A 24,085-nucleotide genomic window follows, 5' to 3' on the forward strand; every position below is an offset into this window, starting at 1 on the left:
TTTATTTAACTATAATGATAACCGAACCATTTTCAGCTGTCAAATCGCCGATGTGACCAATGGGCAAGTATACGGCTGGTTATGGTTTGGTTATCGTTATAATTAAATGGTGCAACTGGGTCTCAAAAAGTTAAAATATGTTTATTTTAGCTAATGACCCCTTTTGACAGTCATTTGGGGTCATTTATTTTTTATTACTTTTTGCTGTTCCTGAAACGAAACTCAATATTTTTTCTAGTTATAATTTGTGCTGAACTTTCGCTTCATTTTCTTAATAAGACTTTTCTTGGCAATGATTTGGATAAAATTGAATAATCACTGCCATCTTTGTATCCAAAAGAAAAGAAAATTAAAACTTGCATTTATAATATTTTGTCATTCCTCTTTTCATTCCGTTGTTTCGCTCAAAATATATCTTCGTTTGCGATTCCTATTTTGTAAATATATATATTTTTTAAGTATATTATTGTATTGAAAATTAGGACACTATATTTTTTTCTTCTCTGCACTGTTCTATGCTTTATTTTACAGTACATTAGTTTGTAAAACCCCGAATATTAGTAGCGGGGTCAATTTTTTAAACGGTTTTATTTAGCTCACCCCGTTTGTTTTATTTATTATTTATTCATTCTTGGGTCAAATTTAGAAATTGAAATTTCAGTGCCTTCCTGTTGTCAGATTGATCTGAAATTTGGTACACACCTTTATTTCCGATGACAATACAATATAGTAATATCAATAACATTGCAAATCCAAGATGGCCGCCGGTACAAAATGGCGGATAACGTAGGTTTTATCAATCCCGTCAATGTGGGTATCAAATGAAAGTGCTCAACCAGTAGAATACAATGTACTATATAAAATTCAAATCCAAGATGGCGGCCTCTTCAAAATGGCGGGTAACTTAGGTTTTATCAATCCCATCAACATGGGTATCAAATGAAAGGTCTCAACAAGTAGAATATAATTTACTATGCAAAATTGAAATCTAAGATGGCCGCCGCTACCAAATGGCTGATAACAAATTTTTAAACAGTTTTATTTAGCTCATCCCGTTTGTTTTATTCTTGGGTCCAATTTAGTAATTCAAACACCCTCTTCCTGTCAACAGATTAATCTGAAATTTTGTATACACCTTTTATTTCGATGACAATACAATATAGTAATATCAATAACATTGTAAATCTAATATGGCCGCCGGCACAAAATGGCGGATTACATATTTTTCCACAACCCCCTCAATATGGGTATCAAATGAAAGGGCTTCACAAGTAGAATACTGTCAGCAACCCCAGCAAGGCCCAACAGGGCCAAGGCCTGCCTGGGCTGCGGGATTGTTCGAAAGAGTTACCGTGGCCCTGGTACATAAAAGGCCTACGACGAAACATAACTATTTTTAGTCAGTAAGAGTCTGGCACTCCCTTACCGCTGCTGACCCAGGGAGGGGTCACTTGATGATTTTTGGTGTCGTTAAAAAAAATGACTTTTTTACAAATTAGATTGTAATAAATTATCAGGTAAGAGACCGTGTAATAATGATGCACTAAATGAATTAGATAGAATGAGGAATATTCGGTAGGCATTTTCATTAAATACTAAAAACTAGAAAATAAAAAATCGGTAAAAAAAACTTTTAAGTCAAACGGTTTTATCTTATGTGCACTGAAAACTAGAAAATAAAAAAATAGTTACTTACCTGTCAACCTACGTAGGTGGTCTTGGTCATATTAGACTAAAATAAAAACGTGGGGCCCCTCTGAAATCCTACCTATGGCAAAGCATATCTTTATACTTTGGTAGATCATGAGCTCGGCGTTCGCTGGTGAAGCCGCTACGGCTGATTATTGATTGTCAAAATCTCCAGTTACGATTATAGTAAGTCGATGCAATCCACACCTATTATACCTCTAGAAGAAAGTACTACAGCAACAGTTAATGGGCCCCACGTTTTTATTTTAGTCTAATATGACCAAGACCACCTACGTAGGTTGACAGGTAAGTAACTATTTTTTTATTTTCTAGTTTTCAGTGCACATAAGATAAAACCGTTTGACTTAAAAGTTTTTTTTACCGATTTTTTATTTTTGTTGAATTTTTTGGTACAGTATTAGAAATTATTTTATATTTTTTTGCAAATTATTTTGAAATCTCATAGAAAACATAAAGACCCCACATTGCTCTTCAATAGTTTGAAACACAAATCTGCAAGTGCCATTAGTTTTAAAAAGCACAATAAATATATTAAATTATATGTATATCTATATGTTTAGAGAAATTGTAACTGTATGTGTGTAGTATATAGATGTGTGAGTGTGACTTGTTATACAATAATTAAAAACTTTTTTGCACAACGTACGTTTTTGGTGGGAAGTGAATTTCGCTGTCATATTTCATTTCATTTCATTTATTTTAAAGGCAAACCAACAACATATTCACAAAAACAAGTATAGTTACAAAATTTCTTACGTAAGTATTTACTGTGTGAATATGTCACTTACAGGGTATGCACACCATTTACAATAAGTTACAGAGTTATACTTATTTACCATACCATTACTGCAGTCAAAACTATGGAAAAAAAAAAACAATCGGTATAAGTTAAATAATTAATTACAATACAAATTTAGAATAAATTACATTAAAGATAACACAAGGGAACAAAATAAGACTTTTTTTGTGTTGCATGAAATTTTACGACTTTTGTTTTTTGTTTACTGTCATAGGGAATTAAGGTTCGTTCAGATCTACAAGTTCTAACGTGGCAGACACTAACAGGCGTATCCATATCACTGGTGCTTAAACAGACAAACAAACTATACTCTATCCAAGCAAGAGCTAAAATGTAAACAAAGAATGACACTTTTTCAAGATGGCGGTATAACCCGACCGATGACAAAATCACAGATACTGCGAACATTTTACACAAAAATGTGACGTTTTGTCATCGGTCGGGTTATACCGCCATCTTGAAAAAGTGTCATTCTTTGTTTACCTTTTAACTCTTGCTTCCGTGGATAGAGTATAGTACATAAGAGCTAGCATTATCAAAAAACTGCATTAGCAATCACATTCATACTAATGTATACGCCTTAGTTTCTAGTCTTCTATTAGTTGTTTAAAACTTTTCCGCTTTGGTGGGGCTTATGACAGGCGAAATTCACTATTCTCGTACCATCCCGCATAATAAATTATAACACCTTCATATATTTGCCAATTCATTTTATATAAAATCACGACAAAATATTTGAATCAATGAATTTGTATTACAAGTGCAGTTTTTGTATCTAACTAATGTACAGACGACAGAATATCAACCTACCTCTATTTGTCAAATATCTTCAATAGATTTTCAACCTTATCACAATCATCATCATCATCTCAGCCATAGGACGTCCACTGCTGAACATAGGCCTCCCCCTTAGATCTCCTGTTGGAGGCGACCTGCATCCAGCGTCTTCCGGCGGCCTTTATAAGGTTGTCTGTCCTCCTTGTTGGTGGACGTCCTACGCTGCGCTTGCTAGTCCGTATACTCCACTCCAGGGGCCCGATTCTCCTAATTTTACTTAAGCGCCATTCGATTGACGTTCGACTCGATTCGACTGAGATCCAATCCCGACTCGATTACGATTGAAGCGTATGTGGCATTCCGCTATTTTTTCTTTGAAATAAACGTTTTTATCCTTTTCTTTCATTCAATAATGAATCATTTTGTCTGCAAATGATTTACGATTGCAAAATGATTGTACAGCAAACTACCGTATAGACCAAACTCATCAAAATAGCAGACCAATCGCACACCAATCAAATGTCAATCGAATACGATTGGTCTTTTATTAGTAGCAGAATGCCCGATATGGTTAAAACTGCTATTACGATCATATTACGATTTGATTTCTATTTGATTTTGACATTATTAACTTAGGAGAATCGAGGCCCTGCACTTTATCACAATAGTGGAAGGTAATATTCGATTGGTAGAATTTGACAGATTCGCGTAGGTTGACCTGCTGGCGTTTGTACCAGAAGTTAGTTTGTGTAAGCACGCTTGCTGTTCAGTAAATAAGTATTCTTTTGGCCGACTGATTCGTTGTGTTTATTATAAGTTTTAATAAATAATGTGAATTGTTTGATATTGGTTTTATTTCTGATATCCTCTTCATATACCTACCTAACTCTTTCATCAAGACTTCAAGTGCTAGTTCATACGTGCGTTTTCGTGCTGGGATAACGTCTGTTTGAAAATGAAGGTCGATGAAGAAGTCTTGTTTACTGTCTGAGCTGTCTTGTTTACTGAGCAACCGCTCATAAAAAAAAGAAAAAGGCGGTATTGTATTGGGTGCATCCAATATCATGTCACCGACTTGTACATGGCCAATTTGTAGTGATATGCCAATTTAAGACGGTATGACATTTGAGAATGATAATGAATAAAAAAAAGTATGCAATTATTATTGTTTATATTGCTTTGGAGAATTATTATATTAATCTTTATCATCAAGTCTGAGTACTAGTAAAATTTTATTTATTAAAAGATTTCTGGCCTGATCCGGCTCACCGTCACACTTCCGCTTTTGCTTTCAGTGGAATTCGAGTCAACCGACTGGGGCTCGATTCTGCAAAGTTGGAGAGATAGGTACTTATTCTTTATTAGGTACACCAATTTTCAAATAAAACAAAAACATAAAGGCTTAAAAATCATTTTTATTCATAACTATCGTACATTAATAATCAATAATTATTAATTATAAATTTAAATACAGTAAGTAATTACGACATTTTGACACAACGTCACTCGTACTCAAGCATTATTATATATTTTAAATGCACTTCTTATACATAAATACATTTGCATACAACATGGCGAATTTTCATCAAAAATGTTCAAACATTTTTCAGCTAAAATAAACAAAAAAAAAATCCTTCTAAAACACTGTAATTTCAAAATTGTTCCTAATTTACAAGCCTAAACATCTTTGATGAATCTCTCAAACATGTTACGTTTAACATTGTCAGATAAAAATATGTTAAACTACATAATAAATTAGTCACAAAACTGTAGGTATTAACATTATTCAAGAAAAAACACATGTATTTAATTTCTATTTACCATTCACAAATTCCATACTTTGTTAGATTTCATCATCTGCCTAGCCCACCAATTTCTTTGAAAACTGACAGCTATCAACTGCGCAAAACTTTCGGTACCCCTGTACTATTAAATTATCTATTTTCAAGACTATGTTCACGACGGAAAATACAAAAAATACCATGTTATGTTACAGATTTTCTGAAGAAAAAAAAAAGTCAAAGAAAATACATCAAAAATGACTAACACCACCTACTTAGAATTTCCGAGTAAATGCTAAAAAAATGGCAAAAATACATTTTTACTATAAATATGACAACGTTAAACGCACCACGGTTCATGTTAGTACGCATTCAGCAACAAACAGACATCAGTGTTTTAAAACATATAGTGGTGAAGCGATGTGCAGGATTCTGTGTTTTTTCATAATATCTTTTCTACTTTTAGAATATAGAAAAACGAACTCCCAAATGTACCAAATTATTAAACTATTACTGTATGTGTCAAAAAAAATATACCGGCCGAATTGAGAACCTCCTCCTTTTTGGGAAGTCGGTTAAAAAGGACATCAAGTATTCAAACTTTTTTATGATATGGTGGTTAAATCTGTGACAACCTTTTTGTGAAAGTTGGTTAAAGTCAAGTTTTCAACTTCTTGGCTTTAACCTAACTTTAAAACAATTCAAGAGTGACAGAAAAATCTTAAAAGTAAAAAAAGCCATTATCAAAAACACACAACATTTAAAGCGTCGAAATAAACTGAGATTCAATACATTATTTTAAAACACTGAATTTGGCGAAACGGCCTAACCTTCACACCGCCAGCAAACGCTACAAGTACATAACATACATATATATATTACAATGAAAAAGTATACAAAATGATAAATATACGTTACAAAACAAAACTCGAGTTTATTATACCAAAAATGGCTGACACAATTTAGTTTACATATCCAGTATTTTTACAAGACAACAATGTTTAAGGAACGTTTTAAATATCAACTGCTGCAACTACTGGTTTGTATGTATTTACATGAAACCGTTTTGGATCGAAGCGGCAGTAAGTGCAGTCACTCTCAAATAGCAATTGTTTTCATTCAGACGACGGCAGTTACAGTAGGCAGTTAGCATTCAAAATTTACCCTTAAAACATTCGTACAATCGACCACATATTTTTACATATCAAATTGTAACATACAAGCCATTTTTGCAATTTTAAACTCAAAAATTAACCGCTTAAAATTATGCAAGCGTTATGTAAACAAAAGTGATGAAATGCTTTTTTAATTTTTAAATATAAAATAGTTTGTGAGTTATGTCGTGTTAATCTCGCGGGGTAATTTTGGCGAGGTGTGTTGGCAACACCGAGTTAGTATTGCCAGGTTATTGGCAAAATTTTGGTAGAAAAAAAATGTGCAATAATTTTTGAAATTACTGACGACAATATTTAACAGAGTCATGATATTGTTAAATATGTAAGTTACTGCCAAAATTCCTCACCAAAAAGCCCACATTTCGATACAAAATAAAGAGTTAAGACAATTACTAACTTTGGAAATAAGACAGTTAACAAAATTGCGGTAAAAACCGCCACATAACGGATCGTAACATACCAGAAATTCAAAGCATTTTATACAACCTCCCAGTCTCAAAATAACATGTCTTTTTCGCAGCCAAACTACATATAAACACAGTTATTTTAGTGTGAAAAAGACAGCTGTGATTACCAAAATGTATTTATATAACTTCTTGATATTATTAACCTACTATATAGAATGACTGGTAATTAGTTACCGATACTTTAAAACGTGATTTTACTCATTATTACAAATAACTTTCCCAAAGGAACTTTATTTTTATTCCCATCACACAAAGTTCAAAATTTAAAGCAGCTTTTATGTTTATTGTGATAAAACTAATGAGAATAAAAAATAACTTCTCTGGGAATCAGCAATCCGCATTGAGCAAGCGTGGTGATCAATGCTCAATCCTTCTCCGTGTGAGAGGAGGCCGCAGCCCAGCAGTGGGACGATAAAAAGGCTGTAACAGTTCTCTGGGAAAGTGGTTTGTAATCATGAGTATCGGCCACTAATGTTACCAGTCACCCTAAATATCTTTTTCACACTAAAAAACTGTAATTTCTCATTACAAATGCCATCTTATCAAGTTCTTATGTACACAGATATATGCGTTTTTAAATCAGTTATTAACAACAAAAAAAATCGCTGCGTTTAGTCGTTAAAATGTCGTTAGTCGTTCGTCGTGTTTCTGAAGGACCCAACCAATGGGAAATTGGGTTACAATGGCCCAATTACTGGGAATTGGGTTACAATCACCCAACCAATGGGAATTGGGTTAACTGGGAATTCTAATTGGGTCGTCCACAAGCACTTTTTAATCTCAAAAAATGGCGATAATAATTGGAAATAAAGGTCTAATTTTTATATCCAAAATTGGCGATGAACACCAAAAACTTAAATGTGAATCGAACAGTGATTAAAATCCACGTTTTATTTTTAATTATATCATAAAAAATATCATTACCAACAAATGTTAACTCTTTCCTATTTGTCGGGTTTTAAGATAAGTTAGTTTTTAACATTTCTTTTTAACATTATTCCTACTTAAGGCAGACTGTTATACTATTTTGTCACTTGATCGGGAAAAAATATTTTTCTGTCTTATTTTTTCGAAGACTTATTCATTGTTGGGCCTACAGATACTAAAAATATCACTTTGGAAATACCTGGTTGAACTGGGAAATATTCCAATGAAATGGGAATCTAGTTTTTTTACTATTGAGTTCTTCCAGATTGAGATAAATATTGAACTGGTAGGCGCAACGGGGTCTAGCTAAATTGGGAACTGCTTATTTCTGTAAAGTTCCACACAGGAAAAGTCATTAATAATGTAATGAAGAGATATTAGTAAGCATATCTCTAAGTTAATATCAGACGGTGTAACGCGAAGTGTATTAATGACACTCCATGTGACGTACACAATGACTACTGTCATTGTAAGGAATAACAGGCGATAGGAATATCAAAAACTTAATACAGTTTTCAACAGGAGTGTAAAACTCACGATTTTAAATCAAAACATTTTGATTCATGATTATTATGTTTTTTTCACATGAAATAATTCAACAATTAGCGAAAAGGCACACACACATCATAACAGACAGGAAAACAATTTAGGTCCAAATTCACTGACAGCGAAAACTTCAGTTTCCTTAAAACAGCTGTTTATCTTGTCGGTGAACCTGGGCCTTACTGTAATAAATACATGATTATACTTTCAGTATGGGTAGATCGAACAATGGGAATAAATTTTATTCCCATTCCATGTTATGGGAAAATATATTCCGAACGGGGAATGGTACCTAGGAATGATTTCTATCTTGTAAATTAATACCCTTCTCTATACCTTAATTCTTACACATTTCAAGCCGAAAATCTTTACATCATTTTGCAGAGCTTATTACCAATATTGACAGCACTTTTAATGTAGTAAAATGACCACAGAACACACATTATTATCCCAGCAAGACCACTAAACACTTTCTTCACTGTAAAATTTTCCCATTCCCATTAACTGGATGAAATGGGAATTAACAAAAAAAAGCCCCAATTTTTTTTTCTAAATTGTGGTCATTTTACCACATTTCACAACATCGAAATGCTTTCACACATATACAAAACGCCTGTACAAACGACGATAAAGTTTGTTTTTTATACAACACCGCTGACTACCTTACTAGAGGGGCGAGATTCACACTCACTTTGGTTAAGCATGTTATTTGGTGACAAATATATCTGAAAATGTGCTTTTTAATTTAATTTTAGATTTTACAAAATCTAGAAAAATTCAAGAAGAAAATAAATGTCAATAGTAAGAACAAAAAAATATACTTTGGAAACGTATTTTAAGACTATTGAATTATCAATTTATAAGGTAAACCCATTAATCAATTGAAGATAAATAATACATTTTTCTACCAAAAACAATAGTAGTTTTGGAACATTCTTACACATGATATTACAATCATTTTATTCGTCGATTTGACACATACTCATATACAAGCTTTCCAAAAGCGTTAAGCGAAAGCTCGGTTTAATAACATGATCTATTTTTCACAATTTGACTAACCTGCATCTTATCGTGCCATTAAAGGAAAACTGGGTGCAATGGGAATTCCCATCCTACCCAATTAACTTGAAAATTACATATTAAAAACCCCATATTTTACAAAGTAGATTCCTAAAAAACAATGATATTATATCCAGTATTTTTCTGAAGATTTTTACTTCACAAAAAATAAGGTTTTCCTAATAGATTTTTACTACTTTTTTGCTCTCGCCAAGCCGAAATACATACATAGGCAGTCCTACACATACTTATACCAAAGTTTTACATACAATAAGTATATGATACAAAAAACATAGAAATCTCGCCCCTATTACTATCAATATACAGTTCAAAATCACTTTCGCGCTCTTTAGTCCAGTCTTTGATTTATCACGCGTACACTTTTATAATATTTTGATGTAGAGAAAAAAAAAAAACATCCGAATTGAGAACCTTTTTTTGGGAAGTCGGTTAAAATTTACACGGAATTTTGAGGTTTTTTGATTTTAATACTTGTATTAACTAGTATATTTCTTGTTTGTTTATAAATGCGTTTATCAGTTTTGTCGTAACAATTTTGAAAAGGTCCAAAGCGACCAATAAAATTAATTTATGTGCAAAAGAAATTATAGTTTAATACAAGTACTATATAAACCATACATACAATTTACTGTACCGACCGACCCATTGCTCATTTTGAAAAAATAAATACAAAATTGTAGGGAATTTTCAAAAAACTCTATTTTCATACATACTGGGAATATAAACTGTAACACTGTGGAAAACCTATGGGTTTGTATTTGGAAGATTTCTTTTAATAACTGCATTGTTTTAGCCGTTTTTCGCCTCGGACTAGCCTTAACTGTGTGTAACAGATAGTGATCGAGAAGTCATTAAGTTAGGTATGTCTAGATATTCAGTAAAGTATTTTCAAAACAATAAAAAAGGGGAAATATTACAAAAATTTTGTTATCAGAACTTAGCTTCTGGCTTGATAGAAAGACATAACATAACTACAAATACTAACTATTACACACAATTAAGGAGTAGTTCTATATCACCACGGTGATTAGTAGCCACGTGTAAGAGTGTAGCTATTTCATTATGTTGCTACAATGACTACGGAGCTATATGTAGTCACATTTCTGAATAACCGCGTGGCTACGTAGCAACGAAGTCAGAATTCTGCATAACCACGTTACTACGCAGTTTCGTAGTCATATATTTACACAGCTACGTAGCGGCGTAGTCACATATCTACGTACCCATGTAGCTACTTACAGTCAGTTTCTTCATCAAAAGTAAAAGCCAAAGTAATGTCATAAACTAAAAGTAAAACGGCCAAATTCGTTTTTTCAAGGCTAAAGTAACAGCAAAACTAATAGAAAACACGAATTTGACCGCTACTTTTGCGTCATGAAATTCTTTAGCTTTTACTTTTGATGAAGGAACTGGCTGATAGTCATGTATCCGCGTAACTACGTAGTCACATCTCTTGCGTAGCCACGTAGCTACGTAGTTACATACCTACGTAACTGCGTAGCAACGTAGTTCAATATCTACACAGCTACGCAACCGCTTAGTCACAAGTCTTCATAACTACGTAGCTACGCAATTTCGTAGACACACATCTACACATCTACGTAACCTCGTAGCTACGCAATCACAGCTACGCTTCCCCGTACTTACATACGACCGTGGTGACACACTGATGGCTAATGGCTAGTGGTTACTCGTGTTGTGTCTGCGTGCTGCGCGTGCGCGTGCGGGCGCGAGGTCGCCGGCGCTACGTGGGCGCCGCGCCGCCGCCCGAGCGACCGCCCTCCTCGCGCTGCTTGCTTATGTATACCTGTGGAGAAGAATTATGTTATGAGGCTAGAATTTATTTAGGATTGCCAACAGGATAAACACAATTAAATGGGTCAAATCATCATCATCAGCCTATCGCAGTCCACTGCTGGACATAGGCCTCTCCAAGTGCACGCCACTGAGATCGATTTTCGGCTTCTCGCATCCAGCTCCTGCCAGCCGTCTTGCGCTAAATCATTTCATATAAATCAGATCCAGTGTGCGCTCCCAGTTATAGGCAACCACATCCTTTACAGTCGTTACATTTTGCCAAAAAAAAAACTTTAATTACAACAAACAAAGTTAATTACAAAGAGACAAATGAGAGAATGACAAGACAAGGAAAGAAGAACTAATAACTAAGTACATCCCTCGTACTCCCATTACTCCTTTGTACCCTCCTTCGCGTAGAACAGTTCTTGGCACGAGCTCTGTTGTTCCACGACTCTGTAAGCTGCTAAATGGTTACAGCGATCTCATAGATGTGCATTTTGACTCGTTTGGCAAGTTCCGCAGAATAACACTTGATAATTTGTAATTTATGCTATTTCCTTTGTTTATTGGTTTAATTTTGTTTTTGTGTAAGTTTTCTTGATGTAACTTAATCTCCAATGTTTTGACTTTTATTTTATTTTAATTATTTTTTTGTTGTTTTGTTTTTATGTATTTACCTAATTTCGGTTGTAATTGTGTTCATTGTTCCTTGGTTTTTAATTATTTTAATCCTGTTTTTTAAATTCAATGTTTATGTAACGCGTATTATTGTCATTGGGGCATGAGGTGCTAACCTATAAGTAATTGTAATACTAACCATAGCTATAAGAATTCTTGTTATGTATAATGTATCAGTATATACAATTGTTGGTTGGCCAGAAATAAATAAATAAATAAATAAATACATTTTTTTTTTCAAAAAGAAACAAAAATTACTAATACTACTAGGAAAGAAAACCAATTATCAAAAAAATGCAAATATTATATGTTTAATATAATCGCTTGTATATCTTTTTTAAATTTTGACAATTATTGAATAAATGTTTTGAATTAAACAATTATATTATCATACAGATACGTAATTTCTGCAAAGTACTGCAAAATTAAGTGATGTTCAAGTATAATAATTTCTGGTGAATATATAGTGGTAGTACATAGGGAGTTTGTAGTGGTAGTAAGTGTGTGCTAAAAATATGAATGTAGATGGATGGAGAGGAAGAGGAAGACCTAAGAAAAGATGGATGGTTGGCCTGAAAGATGACATGAATAGGAAGGGAGTGAGTGTCAGTATGACGAGTGACAGGGGAAAATGGAAGAGGATGACATATTGCGCCGACCACAAATAATAAACGAATACATGAATGATAAAGATATAGTCTACACACAACACACCACATAACAACACATCACACCTTCCGACCTTACAGTATTTTTTTTTCTTTTATATTATTAGCAAATACATGTTATTTAATTGTATCCTTATAGCTTATTGTCGAGTCTCCTATAAGAATATAAGTCAATTGTTGTATTTTCATATATATTTTTTTCTATAGATTTAATAATAATAATTTTAGTTGTAAGTTTTATTTTATTTTGCTGTGCCTTACAGGGTCCACAATTGTACCTAGCTCTAAGCCTAACTGTAACACCTACTTTATACATTGTGGAATGCAAATAAATCATATGAATAAAATTGGGAAGAGGGCAGGAGGAAAAAGAAGTATGTTACCTGCAACAGGCGGTACTTGCTGACGGACAGATGCTTGAGATGCGGCTGCATGCGTTCTTCCCCCAGCGCGAACGTGAAGGCGACCATGCAGAACACGGCCGCCTTGCGGACCGCGCTGTTCTGGTGGTCTGCTAACTGGAAATGTGAGAAATAAAAATATTAATTATTGTAAATTATCATCCTTTAACCTTCTATCGTCCCCCTTTAATATCACTCAAGCGTGCTGTGGGTCCTTTTTATACAGAAAAATAATCTATACTAATATTATAAAGCTGAAGAGTTTGTTTGTTTGTTTGTTTGTTTGAACGCGCTAATCTCAGGAACTACTAGTCCGATTTGAAAATTTCTTTAGCTAGATAGCCCATTTATCGAGGAAGGCTATAGGCTACTTTTTATCCCGGTACGGGAAGTAGTTCCCACGGGATGCGGGTGAAACCGCTGGCAGAAGCTAGTGAGTTATATGAGTAACATAAACCAATGAGTAACACAGCCGCGCGAATCGTCATTGATCAAATGTTTAGGCAACGCCTGGCGTGGTCGGTCTGTGAATGGGTGAACACTAAATTTGCGGGTTCCGACTGTCATTTGACATCTTCGGCAGTCGTTACAAGTATTCAAAAAGTATAACAACCAGTCTTACTAAGTATAGTGTTCACCAAGTAACTGTGTTAAGGTTAGAAAGGCAGTGGTTCTTTGCAGTACACTGGTATTCAGATGCACCTGGTTACACTGGTATCCAATACCAATATTATTGTGAAAAAATTTTATAATAGAACTAGCTTTCGTCCGCAGTTTCACCCACATCCTGAGACAGTAATTAGACGGCAGCGACAAAAAATCCTATCGCCTTCTACCGGGCCTAAGCAACCTTCCCTCTAATTTTCAGCTTAGATGGTATAAATAGTGTAACTATTTGTTTTTCTTTTATATAAATAGGTATTATAAAGCAATATAATTATATTAGTTACCTGTCCAATCCCCTCCATGAGGTTTTGCACGAGATCATCAGTGAGCTCATGCGGTCTGGCCTTGGCCACTTCGGCCGCCAGCTTCAGTGCACACAGCGACGTGGGGTAGCCGCGGGTGCGGATCACTGGCTTCAGGAGAGCTAGCACCTGGGAATAATATAAAAGATACATAAATTGTTTAGTTTTACTTTTAGTTTTACTTTATAAGGTATATAAGACTCTAGCAATTAACTTTGATTCAGCCCCATTGTATTTGTTTTTCGACTAATCTGAACTTGCGAAAAAATAATCCAAATCGGTTCAATATGGATATATTCGGTTCAATATATTCAGTCTATTCGATGCCAACAAAAATACAATCAAATATTACAATGAAATAAGCTGTGCCTTTGTACTATCTGTTCTATTTTTCTTTTTGTCTGAATACTGTGTGTATCTGTGTACATAAACAGTTAAATAAATAAATCTATCTTTCCTCTTTATATTCTACAGTTCAACAACTTATTCTATACAAACTCCATAACAAGTTACAATAGAATGTAAGATGCACATGCATAATTGATTATCCGTTACTAATATATACATTTTTGTTTCTTTGTTTGCATCCCAAAAGCTCCGAAATTACTGGACGGATTTCAAAAATTCTTTAACCATTAGAAAGCTACACTCTTCCCGAGTAACCTCACAGTCTTTTACTTCGGTACAGACAGTACAACTTCCAGCAAGTGGGTAACACTGCTAGCAAGGCATACATTACCTGTACAGCGGGCAGAGCGTTGGCTATATGCGGCATGCCGGCCTCGACGGCCCGCATGAGCTCCTTGTTGAGGCTCTCGTACGCGTGGATGAGCTTCAGCAGGATCAGGTCGAAGTAGTCCTGCCACTGGGACCGGGTCTCGGGGCGGCGGCAGAGCCAGATGAGAACTTTTACTGCTTCGGCTGCTGCTCGTTCGTTTGCTGTGCCCCAACCTGGAAAATTTGACGAATTTTTGGTAATAATAACATATCTTTCCGTGGATAAGCGTACTAGTCTAATAGGGTTATGTCATTATTCTATCTTCAGGAAGCAAATCAATAAATGAGTAGGTTATTGAAGTTTACTGTTAGACCATGTTTATAATGTTGATAAAAGTAAATTGAATTACTTAAGATATTATGAATCAAGAACACATAAGGCAAACATTTATGGGAAAGATCATCGGCGCTTGATATAATGTAGTGCCTATGAACGTAAATATGTGCAGGTATTTGATAATCAAATTATATAAGTACGAATATCACTTCAACTTGATTTATTTCCAGTAGTTGTGTGAGAACTATTTTCTTTACAATAGTTTTATAATGTGGTATAAACTTACCTGAGGTTTGTTGTGCATTGCCGGCATTTTCAGTATTCTCCTTATCACCAGCAGTCTCTTCTATTGATAACGCCGCCAGCGCCACGCGAACTATGTTCCTATAGTAAACATGAGAAAATATGTTAAAGAGCTATAACTAAGAAATTGCTTATGTGGTTAATTTTAAAGTTAATATTGCAGATAGGTGTGATTAGAGTATGTTTCTTTTTTTTACATAATTGATTCAGAAGTATCGAATTGGTGGGTCGCGGCTGTCATTTGAACATCTTTAGCAGACGTTACATGTAGTCAGAGCCAAGAAAGTCTGGCAACTAGTCTTACCAAGGAACGTGGGTTGCTCAGGCAACCGAGTTGCAGGTCAGATAGGTAGTCGCTACTTGTGGCACACTGGTACTCAGCTACATCCAGTTAGACTGGAAGCCGACTGGATGACGATATTAGTGTATACTAACTGTTGGATTTCCGTCCTATCGCACTAGGAAAGTGAAGGAATAGTGAGTGCACCTGTGTCTGCGCAAATGCTCGTGCACTATAATATGTCCTGCGCAGCTGACTGATCTCCTTATATGAGAACAGCCGCCGTAGCCGACAAATTAGCAAGGGCAACATCATCAGAAGCATGCTCACATAGGAACGGGCTACTGCTATAGCCTTTTTATCGTTCCACTGCTGGGCTGCGGCCTCCTCTCACACGGAGAAGGATTGAGCATTAATCGGAGGAGCATTAAAGGAACCGGCTAGCCAGATGATATAGATATACTAACTTGAAGTACTCGAGCGGTTTCCTGCAGTCTCCATACTTGAGGATCTCGTGTGTGGCGAGCAGTAGTCGCTCCCACTGCTCGGGCGGGGCGGCTGATACGTCCAGTTTGCATAGTGCTTCTAACACTTCCGGTTCTCGAAGACCCGCTGTAAAAGATAGAAAAATGATTAGTTTTTAATAGGTATGGTTTTATTAAAAAAAAAACTCGTCATGATAAGATGGTAACCCATCCGCGGACCGACCGCGCTAACTGTTGCTTAACCTTAAGATCGATCAATCCGGGTGGCTTTGACTTTGTCACGAGGTCTTTTAATAATTCTTCTTATAATCATTGTCTTAAAAAAAAAAACACTTTTTTTATTACTTACTGTGTACTTTCCCGCAGTCGAATAAAAAATATTCCCCGTTACATGAGCTATGTAACTCAAACTCAATATATTTATTCACTTGATACAGAAACTCTGAGAAACTATTTCAAATCTCAGGAAATTATTATTACAAAGTCTTCAGCTTTTTAAATAATAATTTAGATTGAAGTGGTAATAAATAACTTACATTTAGTAATAATATATCCGTTTTCATCTGTCTCGTACGGCCTGATCTTGTCGCGTCCCAGCTGACTCGAGTTAAACTCCCTGCAATCGGTTAAACATAACATTAAGAAATGGAGATTTATATAAGGTTAGGCGAAGTAATAAATGTACGCTATTTAGTTAGGTATACAATTAATGTCAAACAACATTGATACAATTTTTTTAGACATAGAAATTAGACAAATAAAACAATGATTGAATTAGGCAATTGTTATTATTGTATTTGCATGCATGCATTACATTGATTTTTGCATGCATTTATTTAAAAACTTTCGTTACATACTAAACTTAAGAAACGATGCGAAGAAAAAAAAGGTTCACCTTGATTGGCTACAATTTTTTTTAATCATTTCTATATTTACTCAATGCTAATAAAGAATTGAGTATTGAGTATATTTTTGCCAAGATTTTCCTTGTAAAAATCTTTCAATTATATAGAAGTCAAAGTAAAATAAGCTACTGTACTCACCCATGTTGCTGGAAGTCCATCCGATGGTTAGCGGGCACGGGCGACGACTCTTTCGTACTGTTCGCCTCCTCCGAGCTGTCGGCTGACGCCGCGCGGTTCAGCACCTCACTACAAATGGGTAATGTATATGTTAATATGTGTAATGGAATAAGTTGGTACTAATTTTATATAAATATTATAAAGGCGAATGTCTGAGTAAGTTAATGTTGGTGAGTATCTTTTTCAAGCAAAAAACTGATATTGATAAAACTTGGCTCTTGTGATGTAGCTTCGCCATTAGAATTACGCATAGGACATTTTTTTGGGAATACCTAAGGAAAGTAGTTCCCTCAGGAAGGTAAAAGCGCTGGCGGAAGCTAGTAAACTATAATTATGTCTTTTAGGGTTCAGTAGTATAAAAAACAACTCATATAAGATGACTTTAGGACGGCAATCCGACACTCGCGGTGAGAGATCAGGCGCAGGACCGACATTTACGTGCTCTCCGATGCACGGGTGAATCAATCACCAATTTCCAGACTACGGGCTGCTTTGTGAAAGTTTCTAAATCCCTTCAACCAACCCGGGAATCGGACTCGGGACCTTGTGCAAAGCAGTCGCGCTATGCGACCACTAGACCAAAAAGGCAGCCCTTTAACCACAAAATCCTCCCAAGTACCCGTATTATTTCTAAAATAATATAATAACTTACGCATTATAATGTCCATTAGGCACTCCGTTGTGTCCCTTGTTGGAGAGCGTGACGTCCGACATCTGACTGATACCAGAGTCCTTGCTCGACATGTGATTACCGCAGTCCGCTGGAAAAAAAACATTATTTTTAATTATACTAATAATAAAGAGGGAAATTAAGTTTATTTATAGAGGTTATGAAACTACTGAAAGTATTTGGGTATATGGGTACACGGACAGTGAAATAACCATACCAAAAACCCATAATATCATAATGTGTTACGCCGTGTTTCAGAAGGCATATTAAATGTGTGTGTCCCGACTGTCATTTGAACACCTTTGGCAGTCATCATGGGTAGTGAGAAAGTCGGGTAACCAGTCTTAATAACAGGTATCATATTGTCCAGGTAACTGGTTTGAGCAGGTCAGATAGACAGTCGCTTCTTACAAAATATGAGTACTTAACTGCATAAGGACTGCATAACTGCATAAGACTGGAAGCCAACCCCCATTTAGTTGCGAAAAAGCTAGGCAGGTGAAGATAATACAACGACCAAAGAAACGATGGGTGGATTGTGTGAAAGCCGATATGTTTAGAAAGAATGTTACTTGTGAGATGTTGGCAGATAGAAGAGTATGGTAGGATAAAACTTGCTGCACCGACCACTAATAAAATTGGTATAAAGGCAGGAAGATGATGATAATGTTTAATTTACCATTGCTATGCTGCGCCGTGTAGGTATGTATCTCGGTGGTGGTCCGTCGTATGCGCGAGTACACGTCGTCCGCCGCCGCGTTGCTGGCGCCGCTCACCGTGCGGAGAGGACTGTCCGAGCCTGCTGGGGGGAGAGAAATCGTTAATGATGTTATAAATGGGGAAGTGAACTGTTCATCACGCTTATAAAACCTTCGATAAAACATTCGAATATAAATAACCTTCGATCAGTAAATGTCGTGTAACTATTGGCTTATTCAGCCACAAAAGAAAGTGCTTGCGGCACTAATATCCGCTTAGACAAGCACTGCCACAATTATCTGACCAAGATGCTCTGTGGCCAATGATGATGATGGGTAGTAGATATTGAGAAAGATATTGGCTGCTTTTTATCACGGTGTAAAAGGTAGTTCTCTTAGGGAAAAAGTAGTTACCTCACAAACAAAGTAGTCCCCTCACAAAAAGTAGTCCTCTACACGAATAAAGCTATGTACTCACTGCTGGAGGTCCTCCGGACATGTTGTTGTACCACGCCGTTGACGAGTGCCTGCGTCTCCGCTGGTAACTCGCTCATTAGTGCCGTGAACTGTACATAAACATACATATAAATCAGTGTTGGCTATTAGATTATTCTATTGAAGGGGGTATAAGTTTCGTAGGTCTTGAAAGAATAATGCTGGTTATGAAAACATTGCTGATAACATGAAAAGAAGATTTTTCTTACAACAACTGTTTATTTTGAAACTTGATAGTGAATTATTATATTAAATAGTTGTTTTAAGATATAGAATGAATTTGGGTCTCTAAATGGCAGCCGCATTTAATAACGAAGTTAAGTAATGTTTGGAGTGTCATTATATTTATTTTTTTATTACTGTGTCATTTCAACGTAAAGAATGACCAGAATTGGTAAAAAAAAGACAACGAAAACCTTTTTAATGACTTTTTTCTCATAATTTGGTCAGTTGAAGTAGTTGTGGTTTAGGATGACTTAAGTACATTTTGTATAAAAGATTTCTAGAAGACCTCGACATGAAGTTCTGTATTTTACTGATACGTCTACCTCTCATTACCACCTGAGGACCCCGCTTGTCGGAAGGTTGGTAAGCCCAAAATCACAAATTTTATATAAGTAATAACTACTAAATATACTAACGGGCACAGGATTACAGTCATACAGCGAGGCGAGCGCTCGTCTCGCCGTGACGCGCACGTCGGCCGCGCGCGGGTCACTCGCCAGCGACGATACTTTGACGAGGGCTCGACCTGCCACGCCTGTGGCGCCGCCTGAGGGGGAAATAAGGAAGAAGATATAATTACTCATGCATCATTGAATTACCAATGTAAAGAATAGTAAAAAGAATCTGCGATCTCTTTATTACAATAACAATGAATCAATTAATTAATTTGTTTCTTAGTTAACACCAAGATGACAGATATTTTTCAGACGACAGAGAAAATACAACATGCTTGGGTTGTGTATTATAATTTTATGTAAATAAGACACAAACCCATCTTAGTATTTTTATAACATTTGGTATAAATAAAAGATCGTATCTACTAATATTTTTCACTTGTCTTAAAAATAACCTATACAACAGCGTTTTCACACTAACTATATTAGTATAAGTTTTTTATGACGAATTAATAATACATGCATGATACTAAATCTATCGCTAAACCGTCCGTCATCTTTTATACAGGTACTTATTAAATATTTACAGTCGTATTACTCGTGTACACGTAACATCACCCATACTACGACCCGAACATTGAATCTCGCATCAAGCCAGATATACCACTAGTGTAAAAATACTGCAAAACAAATCCTTGTCACTGTTAAATTAATTAATTCTACATAACATACCATGTAAAGCTAACGCCAAACTATTAGGCGTGCAGTAGTCGTGCGCTAAATCCGCCAGGAACCGCAACGCCGCTACTTTCGTCTTAGGCGTCGGCGCTGTCGCTCCATCTGCTAGGAACCTGAAAAATTAAGCAAAATTTATGTTAAATCCACATGAAATTTAAGAAAGTATTACAGAATAAAATTATGTTAATATTGTGAACTTAAGAGCCGTAGAGATATTTGTCACTTAATTTCAATAACAAACAGGAATTATAGAAATACCTAGTTATGACATAAATATGTCGGCGCCAGGATCCGACATCGTTAAATAAAACAAAGGGGTTCTCACACAATCACTTGGTTTATTCCAATTAACACAATATTAGTCACTACAATTAATATTAACGAAATAAATGATCACGTGGGAGGTGTGCACTCGGCAACGGTCGGCGAACGAATGACCCGAGTCGCGCGAGCCGCCTTATATAAGGTCCACCGTTGACAGATCGACGGTTGACACATCGACGGTGGCGCCATCATCCTCCGAGCCTTTTTCCCAAACTACGTTGGGGTCGGCTTCCAGTCTAACCGGATGTAGCTGAGTACCAGTGCTTTACAAGGAGCGACTGCCCTATCTGACCTCCTCAACCCAGTTACCCGGGCAACCCAATACCCCTTGGTTAGACTGGTGTCAGACTTACTGGCTTCTGACTACCCGTAACGACTGCCAAGGATGTTCAATGACAGCCGGGACCTACAGTTTAACGTGCCATCCTAAACACAGTCATTGGCGTCTAAGATATACTTAGAAAGTACATACAAACTTAGAAAAGTTGCATTGGTACTTGCCTGACCTGGAATCGAACCCGCGCCCTCATACTCGAGAGGTTGGTTCTTTGCCCACTAGGCCACCACGACGTCATATGCCGTCGCCATACACATATAAGATACGTGCTAAAAATATCTATTTACCTGAATATATTATGCAGCTGCAACTCAGCGGGGAAACACTCGTGTATAACGTCGAGCGTCTTCATGATCTTACTCTGCACAGAGCCGAGAATATCTGTGCCTAGCTTCATTAGTAACCTGAAACAATATGGTTAATTAGTGTCGAAGTAATTAAGGCTCATTGCTGAAATAGATAGCAAGAGTATTTGCCCAACATTTATAAAATCTGCCCATAAGTTGGCCAGCATTCATATAACGTTTGTCAACACTTTGCTCAATATTTGAGCAGTTTGCGCACACTATGCCCTGAATTTTCGCACATTTTCATTATTATAATATTGATGACCGGTGATGACTAGGGCTGCCATCCGTCCGGATTTGTCCTCGTTTGAAGGCCGTCCGGGAGGGGTTTCAAGAAGTGTCCGGGGAAAACCCGGACACTTTTCATGTAAGGAAGCACCTCATTGAATTTAAGTATATGTTAATAGTAAATGGATAACAAATTAGGTATTATTTTGTTTAAAAAAAATCGTACTCGTTCGGGGAAAAAATGCGATTTACGCCAAATGTCCGGGTTTTTTTAGTGTTTGTCCGGATTTGGCGAAATTTGAGATGGCTGCCCTAGTGATGACAAGCATAAAAATCCCCCATCGTAATATTTGTCCACATTCGATCCCAGCAGCAAACAGTGCTGTTCAGTTCTTTGCCCAGCACATATAAAGTTCGCCCACACCTTGGACAAGCAGTGGGCACTTTTGCCCAACAGTGGGTGACTTTAGCCCACACTCACCGGAACATGAGCTGGTAGAGCCAGTCCTTCAGCTGCTGCCAGTGCACCAGCAGCAGCTCGCAGACGGCGTCCAGCAGCAGGGAGAACACCTTGGTGTGGGCATCCACGAACATCTTGTTCAGGAGTTCGGTTAGACGCCGGAGTTGTTCGTCGGTTAGGAGACGGCCGCTGTTTAGGTAGTTTGCCTGGGGAAGATGAAATAATGTTAACGATATGTGCCATATGGAGTGTCTGCATATGTGACCACCTCAACCCAGTTACCCGGGCAACATGATACCCTCGTACGTTTCTGTTTATGAACTGCACCACCAAAGACAATCTAATTTGAAGATTATATATTCTCGCTAATCGATCGATCATAAGTTCCAATTCCAACGCTTGGCTACGTCAGTCCATGGATTCCGTGGACGTGGATTTCCGTTTTTCGAAAGGCAAGCGGAATTAATGGGTCCCAGCTATCCCATATAGAATAGTATTTATTTCTTAGTATATGGTAATTACATTCAGGTCTAACAATATAAAACAGTTTCACATAAATATAATACCGTTGCCGGTGTAGAAATATTCAATTGAATTTAAAAACAAAAAGCTATATATTAATTATTAAACTGCTATACAAAATGTCAAAACGAAATGAAAATCTATGTTTTATTACTATACTATGGCCAAGAAATGACAAAATTTACAATTAAATAGTTGGGTAAAGGCTAGAAAACATACCAAATGTGTAAGTCCATCTTTCCTCTCGGTCCAGTGCGTGCAGGCACACAGCGCGATGATATCGTCCGGGGGCGGCGGCGGCGGCGGCGAGCCGCACTCCCAGCCCAGCCGCGACCCGGAGCCTGACCACGATACACTCTGGAAATTGAAGTTAAGATATAGAAACATATCCTACTGATATTGTGTTAATGGGAAAGTTTGTCACTTCTTCACGATAAAAGACTAGGATTATGATGAGACTTGGAAAAAGATCGATCAGAATAACATATACGTAGGCTGCTTTTTATCTTGGTGCGAAAAGCGGGTAAAAACCGCGGGTGGAATCATAAGTTTGTGAGGATGCATATGTGTAACTCTCTTACGCTAAAACTGGATAGATTTATATGAAACTTTTAAAGAATAAAACCGACTTTAATACTATACTTACCCAAAATATGAAAAATACTATGCTGAAAACCGCATCAAAATCGGTGTGAAACATACATACGTAAAGGTTAACTAAAAACGTCATTATTTCAAAGTCGGATAATAACACATAATAATGCTGCTAATTATCTTGTCAGTGCCTGTTCAAATGCAGTATACATAAAGTAGGTATACATACATCATGTCTTCTATAAGAGTCCAGACTTCTTTCTGAGCAGACGCTGGAAGCCTCAGAGTCGTCATCACGGCCACGACCACCTTCACAAGCCGAACTGTCTTCAGGACTCTGTAAGGGACAAAATAATTGTTTAATTATAAATCATAGAAATTCATTAAAATTTTCGATAAGCTGACGCTTAGATAATATAAAAGACAGACAAATGTTACTAATATTATAAACGCGAAAGTTTATAAGAATACGTATAGAGGTTTGTTAATCATTATTGAAATGAATGAAAACGTACTGGTTGAATTAAAAAAAAATCTTTACTGTAGTGCTTATATTTGAAAAGGGAAAAGGAAGACGTCGTTAAGCGGGTAAAATCACGCGAGGATGCTAGTGAAATAATAATCAACTGTCTAGTCTTTTCCCAACTACGCTGGGGTCGGTTTCATCCGATCTAACAGGATGCAGCTGAGTACCCAGTGTGCCACATGGAGCGACCGCCTATCTGACCTCCTCAACCCAGTTGCTACACTATACTGACCCTCAACATGGCTTCAGCGTCTCTGCTTTGCTGCAGCAGCCTGAGGGTGGCGGCTGGGGCGCGGGAAGGTGCAGTCCTCTCTATGGACTCTCGTCTGCGAACACCAGAGCTGACAACACTGCTTGAACGACCGCTTCTGTGGGTATAAAAGAAAATATATTACTATATTGTCATCACAACGCAGCTGGGCAGGACATAACAGAAGGTAGTCAGTATTCCTCCACTCCGATTCATATCGGACGGCAAGCCCGCACCAGGGGAGAGAGTACTTCTACACTTCGTTAACTTCGCAATTTTTTGACACATTTAGAAGGTT

The 24,085-nt window shown here is 36.6% G+C and overlaps 1 protein-coding gene across 5 annotated transcripts in view; it reads right to left on the bottom strand.

Moving 5' to 3' along the window:
* Window positions 1–4,681: 4,681 nt before the first annotated feature.
* Window positions 4,682–24,085, bottom strand: part of LOC110369626 (CLIP-associating protein) — a 34,187-nt gene continuing 14,783 nt past the window's right edge. For 4 of the 5 annotated variants that reach the window (XM_064041954.1, XM_064041953.1, XM_064041952.1 and 1 more), the window contains 18 exons: window positions 23,770–23,905; window positions 23,241–23,348; window positions 22,637–22,774; window positions 21,917–22,101; window positions 21,148–21,264; window positions 20,194–20,312; window positions 19,483–19,613; window positions 18,825–18,912; window positions 18,328–18,450; window positions 17,631–17,739; window positions 16,940–17,047; window positions 16,433–16,512; window positions 15,879–16,023; window positions 15,115–15,212; window positions 14,514–14,725; window positions 13,757–13,903; window positions 12,789–12,923; window positions 4,682–11,066 (listed from right to left, as the gene is read on the bottom strand). In XM_064041954.1, coding sequence (XP_063898024.1) covers window positions 11,004–11,066; window positions 12,789–12,923; window positions 13,757–13,903; window positions 14,514–14,725; window positions 15,115–15,212; window positions 15,879–16,023; window positions 16,433–16,512; window positions 16,940–17,047; window positions 17,631–17,739; window positions 18,328–18,450; window positions 18,825–18,912; window positions 19,483–19,613; window positions 20,194–20,312; window positions 21,148–21,264; window positions 21,917–22,101; window positions 22,637–22,774; window positions 23,241–23,348; window positions 23,770–23,905 — 2,242 coding nt within the window. In that variant the 3' untranslated portion in view covers window positions 4,682–11,003. The remainder of the gene's footprint in view (window positions 11,067–12,788; window positions 12,924–13,756; window positions 13,904–14,513; window positions 14,726–15,114; window positions 15,213–15,878; window positions 16,024–16,432; window positions 16,513–16,939; window positions 17,048–17,630; window positions 17,740–18,327; window positions 18,451–18,824; window positions 18,913–19,482; window positions 19,614–20,193; window positions 20,313–21,147; window positions 21,265–21,916; window positions 22,102–22,636; window positions 22,775–23,240; window positions 23,349–23,769; window positions 23,906–24,085) is intronic. The other variant, XM_064041951.1, reaches the window with a different exon arrangement.

This window comes from Helicoverpa armigera, chromosome 27 (assembly GCF_030705265.1).
Source record: "Helicoverpa armigera isolate CAAS_96S chromosome 27, ASM3070526v1, whole genome shotgun sequence".
Classification (NCBI taxonomy): domain Eukaryota; kingdom Metazoa; phylum Arthropoda; class Insecta; order Lepidoptera; family Noctuidae; genus Helicoverpa; species Helicoverpa armigera.